Source organism: Peromyscus eremicus, chromosome 5 (genome assembly GCF_949786415.1).
Source record: "Peromyscus eremicus chromosome 5, PerEre_H2_v1, whole genome shotgun sequence".
Classification (NCBI taxonomy): Eukaryota; Metazoa; Chordata; class Mammalia; order Rodentia; family Cricetidae; genus Peromyscus; species Peromyscus eremicus.
This window is the reverse complement of record NC_081420.1, coordinates 40,874,845-40,882,751: the sequence shown is the minus strand read 5'-3', so window position 1 is coordinate 40,882,751 and position 7,907 is coordinate 40,874,845. Positions and strand designations below refer to the sequence as shown.

The 7,907-nt window shown below is 42.2% G+C and overlaps 1 protein-coding gene across 1 annotated transcript; it reads right to left on the bottom strand.

Moving 5' to 3' along the window:
* Window positions 1-6,462: 6,462 nt before the first annotated feature.
* LOC131910457 (putative olfactory receptor 2W6) lies at window positions 6,463-7,404 on the bottom strand. The gene has a single exon (XM_059262387.1). The coding sequence runs from the start codon at window positions 7,402-7,404 to the stop codon at window positions 6,463-6,465; it is 942 nt and encodes a 313-aa protein (XP_059118370.1).
* Between the last annotated feature and the right edge of the window lie 503 nt (window positions 7,405-7,907).

Here is a 7,907-nt window from a genome sequence, read left to right as displayed (position 1 = left end):
CCTCCGGACCCCCCTCACCTTCCCCCCGCAACCCGCCCCCCATTCCCACCTCCTCCAGGGCAAAGCCTTCCCCTGTGGACTGAGATCAACCTGGTAGACTCAGTCCAGGCAGGTCCAGTCTCCTCCTCCCAGGCCGAGCCAAGCGACCCTGCATAGGCCCCAGGTTTCAAACAGCCAACTCATGCAATGAGCACAGGACCCGGTCCCACTGCCTGGATGCCTCCCAAACAGATCAGGCCAATCAACTCTCTCACCCACTCAGAGGGCCTGATCCAGTTGTTGACCCCTCAGCCATTGGTTCATATTTCATATGTTTCCGTTCGTTTGGCTATTTGTCCCTGTGCTTTATCCAACCTTGGTCTCAACAATTCTCGCTCATATAAACCCTCCTCATTCTCGCTAATTGGACTCCCAGAGATCCACCTGGGGCCTAGTCATGGATCTCTGCATCCAGATCCCTCAGTAGTTGGATGAGGTTTCTAGCACGACAATTAGGGTGTTTGGCCATCCCATCACCAGAGTAGGTCAGTTCGGGCTGTCTCTCGACCATTGCCAGCAGTCTGTTGTGGGGGTATCTTTATGGATTTCTGTGGGCCTCTCTAGCACTTTGCTTCTTCCTATTCTCATGTGGTCTTCATTTACCATGGTCTCCTATTCCTTGTTCTCCCTCTCTGTTGTTGATCCAGCTGGGATCTCCCGCTCCCCCAAGCTCTCTTTCCCTCGACCCTCGCCCTTCACTACCCCCACTCATGTCCAGGCTGTTCATGTAGATCTCATTCCATTTCTCTGTCATTTATTTTTTTTAAGATTTGTTTATCCATTATATATACAGTGATCTGCCTGCATGACAGAAGACACCAGATCTCATTATCGTCAGTTGTGAGCCACCATGTGGTTGCTGGAAATTGATCTCAGGTCCTCTGGAAGAGCAGCCAGTTCTCTTAACCTCTGAGCCATCTTTCCAACACTTTTCTGAATTTATTATGGGGTGTGTGTGTGTGTGTGTGTGTGTGTGTGTGTGTGTGTGTGTGTGTTGGTGTTTGGGTGGAATATTCTGAATATGTCTGCTAAATTCTTTCAATATATGATATCATTTAATTCTGATGTTTCTCTATTTATTTTTTGTCTAAATGACCTGTATACTGGGGAAAGTGGGGTACTGAAATCACCCACTACTAATGGATTGCTGTTAATCTGTGTCTTTAATTCCAGTAGTATGCTTTTTAATGAAATTGGGTGCACCAGAGTTTGGTGCATATACATTTAAGATGGTAATCTCTTTTTTGGTTGATTGTTCCCTTGTATAGAGTGAAATGTCCTTTAACTCTTCTAATTAGTTTTAGTTTGAAGTCTATTTTGTAAGATATTAGGATATCAATATCTGCTTGCTTCCTGGTTCCCTTTGACTGAAGTATCAGTGAAGACAGCGATTCTATCTTTAAAGCTAAGGTACATTTCTTGTAGAAAATAGAAGGATAGATTTTCTTTCTTAAATCTATTCAGCCAGCCTGTTTCTTTTGATTAGAGAATTAAGGCCATTAATGTTTAAAGTTAATTTTGAAAAGTGTGTGTTATTTGCAGTCATTTTGTTGCAGACTTTTGTTTGTGTTCTTAGTCATACTTCATGTTTTAGGAATTAATGCTTTGCTTGTTTTCTTTCTACAGCCTCTTGGCTATACTTATTCATCTCTTCAATTATAAGTATTGTTCCCAGTATTCTCTTTGTAGTCAGTTTGATGGACATGAATCTTGTTAGCCTGCTTGGATTTTGGAAAGTTTTTCTTTCTCCTTCATATATGACAGGTAGTTTTGCTGGGTACAATAGTCTAGGTCAATAGCTATGGTCTTCTAGAACTTGGAATACATTTCTACAGGCTCTTCTGGCTTTCACATTTTCCACTGAGAAATCATCTGTTATTTTGATGGGTTTTCATTTATATATGACTGGTGTGTTTTTTCTCTTTCAACTTTTAATACTCTTTTTTCATATTTACTGTTTTAACTATGATAAGCTATAAGAGTTTCTTTTCTGGTCTTGTCTATTTGGTATTGTGTGTGCTTTTTGTATGTATATTGCTGTTTTAGACTGACAAAGTTTTTCCTGTGATTTTGTTGAAGTTCTGAAGGTCTATGGAATCTTCTCCCTCATCTATGAATATAAGTCAAAGATTTGGTCTTTTCATGGTGTTCCACAGTTTCTGCAGGTTACTGTCCTCCTTTTTTTTTTTAAATGATTCATACTCTTTTCTGGTCTAGTTGCTCTATTTTATCTCCAAGTCCTAATATTCCTTTACTTAATCCATTCTACTTGTAATGTTTTCTCTTCAGTTGTCTATTGGTTGGGTTATTGAGTTTTTCATTTCCATCTTTATTTGGGCTTAAATTTTCCTCAATATTTCTACCTCTGTATTGAAATCTATTTTCAAATCCTGGATTGTCTTCAGCATTTCATTCAGCCTTATGTTTGTGTTTTCTTGGGCATTAATCAGGTGTTTACTCTCTTTGAGTTTTTTCTCTTTACATTCATTGAGCTATTCAAGTTTTCTTTAAACTCCTTGAATTTTGTTTTGTTTTTCAAAATAGGGTCTCACTATGTAACTTTGGCTGTACTGGAACTTACTATGTGAACCACGCTTGTCTCAAACTCATAGAGAAACACTGTCTCCACCTCCAAGTACTGGTATTAAAGTCATGTACCACCTCACCCTGGCCTTTGAATTCTTTGATGAAGTGTATGATGCTTCTTTTAAATTCTGTGTCCTGGAGTTCATCTAGGCAATTCTCAATGGAGAACATTTCTAAAGGACTGGTGGATTTCGGAGTTGGAAAAATGTTATCTTGATATTTCATATTATTTGAATTTTTGCCATGGGTCCCGGAGACAAATGTTTCTTTTAGTTCAGTGCCTGATATAGATACAACAGGCTGAGACAGAGCACAGGACATGTGATGGGGTTGAGCCTGAATGTTATGTATGTCACGGATCTAATAAAGTCAGGTGAACACCAGAGCCTGCGCTGACACACAGGCTAAGTGTCCTAGTCCAAGCCTCGAGGGTGGATGTGGTGTGGGCCCGACTGACCAGATTATGTAGAGGCACTAGATGTTAGACAAGATCTAGACCAGAGGGTTGAGAATGGTATGCAGAGGGGAAGATCAGAATCAGGAAGATTCACCAACCTGTGCCCTGGAACAAACTGTGCAGGACCCAGCTGCACAGAGAGCCACTGTTTTTCCCTTACAATGAATCTTGCCTCTCATTTCTCCCCACCCCTTTTTAAAAGGGAGTTTGGAAGATACACCCTAGAAAGGTCAAGTTTTTCTCAGAAGTGGTTAGAACCATGTTTAGGATAGCATTGTCACCCTAGAAACACTTTTAACTGAAGCGACTGACACCAGAGAACAGAGATTCCAAGACATTCCAAGAAGGCAAGAGAGGCTAATGGGGTCGGGAGAGTAAAACATGTCCTGCAACCTGTCATGCCCAGGAGAGCAGAGCTCCATCTTGATTTCACTGTCCATGGCTCACTCACAAGGCTCATTGGCCTTACTGCCCCAGAGATAATCATTTTGTAGCTATTGAGAGTTTCAGGGAATGCACCTGTTTTGGAGGAACCTGCGGAGTTCTGAATGGGCAGAGGCTGTCAAGAACATGCCTTCTATAAGAAGCCAGTGAGCAGAGCAAGTCCACTTGACTGCTTTTGGCAGTAGTGGTCCAAGAAGTAAAAAAATCAACATCCTCTGGAAATCTCAAGAAGAGGAAAAGTTATTATAGCTTCAAGAAAACTCAGTTCTGCCAGAGTTATTGGATTATTTCAACTCTCTGATGAAAATGAATGCTTTTCAGACTGGAAATCCTGAAAACCAGGGCCAGCCAAGACCCTCCCTGGCAGGAAGAAATTTATTCTGGAGACACGTGCTACACCCTTTGGCTCTTGGACTACTGAAATAATGGAATCTAAGAAGTTGGGATTTTCCTAAGAATCATATATTAAGCAAAGGAAAAGGCTGAAGCCTATGCCAACCAGAGAAGGAGTTTGTTTCCTGCAGAGAGATTTCACAAAGTTCTGGCAATTTGTCACCAACCTTGTGGGAGAAGGAAGCAGTGGCAATAATGTCGGGTGGTGCCATACCCTGACCAGGCCTACTTTAGTTGTGCATACCATTTGCCCACTATTTAAAACTAAACCTTACCCTAGCGGGGTTGTCGTTTGGCCTCTTTGTTCCATTTTCCAATGTGGCCACATTGAATCTCTTTTACCTGCTTTGCACCACTGTTTCTTTTGTTGTTGTTGTTGTTGTTGTTGTTGTTGTTGTTTTAATCTCTCATATAATACATCCCAAATGCAGTTTCCCCTTCCCCCTCTCCTCCCAGTCCCCACCTCCCCTCTTCCCCATATCCACTCCTCCTCCCTTTCCCTTCAGAAAACAGCAGGCCTCCCAGGAATATCAACAGAACTTGTCATAATAAAACGAAATAAGACTAGGCACAAACCCTCATATCAGGGCTGGATGAGGCACCCAGTAGGAGGAAAAAGGGTTCTAGGATCAGGCAAAAGAGTCAGAGACCCATGTAGGCTCCATGATTGCTGCTTCAGACTCTGTGGTTTCACTTCAGATCCTATAACTCTTTTGCCTTTCCCTACTGTTTCTTTAATTGACTAATTAATGGTCTGTGGCTGAACCAGTGCCCAGGCTCTTATCCTAACAGCTCTGAAAGCAGCCACTCAGACCAAACTGCGCCTCGGAGATTCAAAAGTCAAGAATAGGGACAGAAGATGACAGCCTCTTTACAAGGACAGCTATAAATCAGGCAGAAACCTGATGCCATTGGTTCTCATGGGGTGCACTATTGATTGAGGTCCTGGACTACATACAGCCAAGGTGCCACCTTAGTGGCACCATAGTGCCGGCGAGAATAAATGTCAACAATGGGCCTTGTCTTAGCATGCAAACTGACATGAACTTACTTATAGAATTTAAAATTTGGAGAATTTTCAAGAAGAGGAGCCTAAAATATAGACCCTAGATAGTTCTATTGCAGTGGTTCTCAACCTTTCTAATGCCGCAACTCTTTTATACAGTTCTTCAGGTTGTGATGACTCCCCCACCTACACACACCATAAAATTATTCCATTGTTACTTCATAACTGTATTTTGCTACTTTTATAAATCATAATGTAAATATCTGACATGGGTCTCACAAAGGGATTGAGACCCACAGGTTGAGAACCACTGTTCTGTTGGTACTACAAGCATGGGATGATGGATTAGTAGAATAGTAACTGAAGGGGACCCTAGCTTAGACACAAACCACATCCAGACACCTCTCACAGAGAGATCCTTTATTAATCAAGGAAGAAAGTTAAAAGTGACTGCTTTCTGACTCAGCCAGGAAAACAGCAGCAAATCACCTTGAAGGTACAATTTTTAAGAGAAGAAAGGGAAGTCTGTGTTAGAGTGGGCTAGGATGCAGTGGTAAGGGAGATAGGGGATGAAAGAGAAGAGGAGGGACAAGGAAAAGGGACGGGGGTATTTGTCCCAGAGGGACAAAGGACTGCCTCTGGACGAAGAGAAGACAGATGTGGCACATAGGCAAATGGCGGTTTATAAAGGTAAAGAGGGCAGCCCTGTGTTAGGATGAGGTGTTTAATTTTAATTATGCATGTTAATTAGGTGAGCCAAAGGGGGTTTCTGTTTGCTGGACCTTGGTAGTCAGCCTCAGGAGGAGGAAATGGCCAAATAAGGGAATAGACCTTGGTGGCTAGCTTTAGGAATTTAACCTAACTTTTTTTAGCAAGGCAGAGGGAATGGGGGGAAAAGACAAGGCCTGCCAGAGCCATGCTTGAGTGGGCTGGTGTCCCTTCAGTAACAACCATAAAAATGGATGTATTTGTGCCATCTTTGGATAGCCCAGCTAACACACAAGAACATAAAACATGATTCTTTGTTTTCATATGGCCACTGTGTGTACTTAAACTGGTATGAAAGGGTTAAAAGCTTTACTATTCGTTGATAGCCATCTCCTCCTGCTACTCCTTGTTCCTCACTCTGTGTGTCTCTGTGTGTGTCTCTGTTTCTCTGTCTCTGTGTCTCTATCTGTCTCTGTTTCTCTCTCTCTCTCTCTTCCCTCCCCTCCCCTCCCCTCCCTTCCCCTCTCCTCTCCTCCACATCTCTTCATTATCTGACAAAGGTAGCTTGAGAAGCAAGCAAGGTTTACTTTGACTCCCAGTTTCCACACACACACTTCATCACAGTAGGAACTGGAGGCAGCTGACCACACTATATCCATAGTCCTGAACATAAACATGGTGAAAGCTAACATTGTGCCTAAGAAATTCTAGCTACTAAGTGAATGCCAAATAAATGCCAGTCTTGAATGGACTGATTAAGCTGCCTGTGACAAAGGCTGTTGTTCCTTTAGCTTGCCACATTCTGGCTGAATTTTTTTCTCCATTGACCTCACACTTTGGCAGAGTGTTTGTCTATTCCCAGAATTCTCTTCACTGCACTCTTTACATCTTTGTTTCTTAAGGTGTAGATCAAAGGGTTAAGGCTAGGGGTGACAATGGTGTAAAAAAGAGTGAAAAACTGTCCTTCCTCATGGGATATGGTATTCTGTGGCTTCATGTACATATAAATGAGTGTTCCATAAAACAGGGTTACCACTGTGAGGTGGGAACCACATGTATTAAGGACTTTTTTCCACCTTGTTGCTGACTTGATCTTCATCACTGCCTGAGTAATGACTCCATAGGAGATGAGGATTAGTGACAGAGGTACTAGAAGAAATATAACTCCAAGAGTAAACACAACAATCTCGATTACTCTGGAGTAGACACAAGCCATCTTGATCAACGCTGGCATTTCACAGAAAAAATTATCCACTTCCCGGTGCCCACACCTTGGCAACTTCAAAGTCAAGGAACAAAGAATTAAGGCACTGCCAAGACCACCCATCCAGGCCGACAGCACCATCTTCTGGCAAAGAATAGGGTGCATTATTACTGTGTAGTGAAGAGGTTGACAAACAGCAGCATAGCGATCATAGGCCATTACAGCCAAGAGGAGACATTCTGTGGCTCCCAGGTCCAGAGCAAAGAAGAACTGGAGCACACACCCTCCATATGTGATAGACTTCTTTGGACCCCATAGATTTACCAGCATCTGCGGGACAATGCTAGTAGTGTAACAGAGGTCCACAAAAGACAAATTAGATAAGAAGAAATACATGGGAGTATGGAGCTGAGAGTCCAGATAGGACACTAAAATGATGGTTGTGTTTCCTACCAGAGTCACAATATAGAAGATGAAGACAACGACAGAGATGGCGTGCTCCAGTTGTGGTCGACTGGAAAATCCCAGAAGGATGAAGTCTGCCCCAGAGCTTCTGTTCATTTCCATCACTCCTTAGGAAAGGCTAAGAGACAATAACTATGGTAACCAAAAATAATTTCAGCCTTGGGTGAAATGGAAAGTCACTGACTTTTGTCACAAAGCATCTAAAACCCATCCATCTGGATGCATCTTCTTATTGTAGCATATTTAAAATATTTGTCAATGACTAGTCCATACTTATTTGTATCCAGATGATTCTACAATGTGCTGAACTCAGTCCCTGTGCATTAGAAAACATTGAAAAGTATGAATATGCAGTATCACCTCACCCATGGTTCTGTGTGTTTTGATTGTGTGTTAAAGCCATAATAATTATAAAATTCATGTTATATACCATATATGTGTGTATATGCATGTATGTAAGTATGTATAAATGTGTGTGTGTGTGTATGTGTGTGTGTGTGTGTGTGTGTGTGTGACTCAGGGCTTTGCAGTGTCACTTGTGCTGGCCTTGAACCACCATACCCTGCTGGAATAGAGAAGATCTTGAAATTTTCCCCTGGAATTAT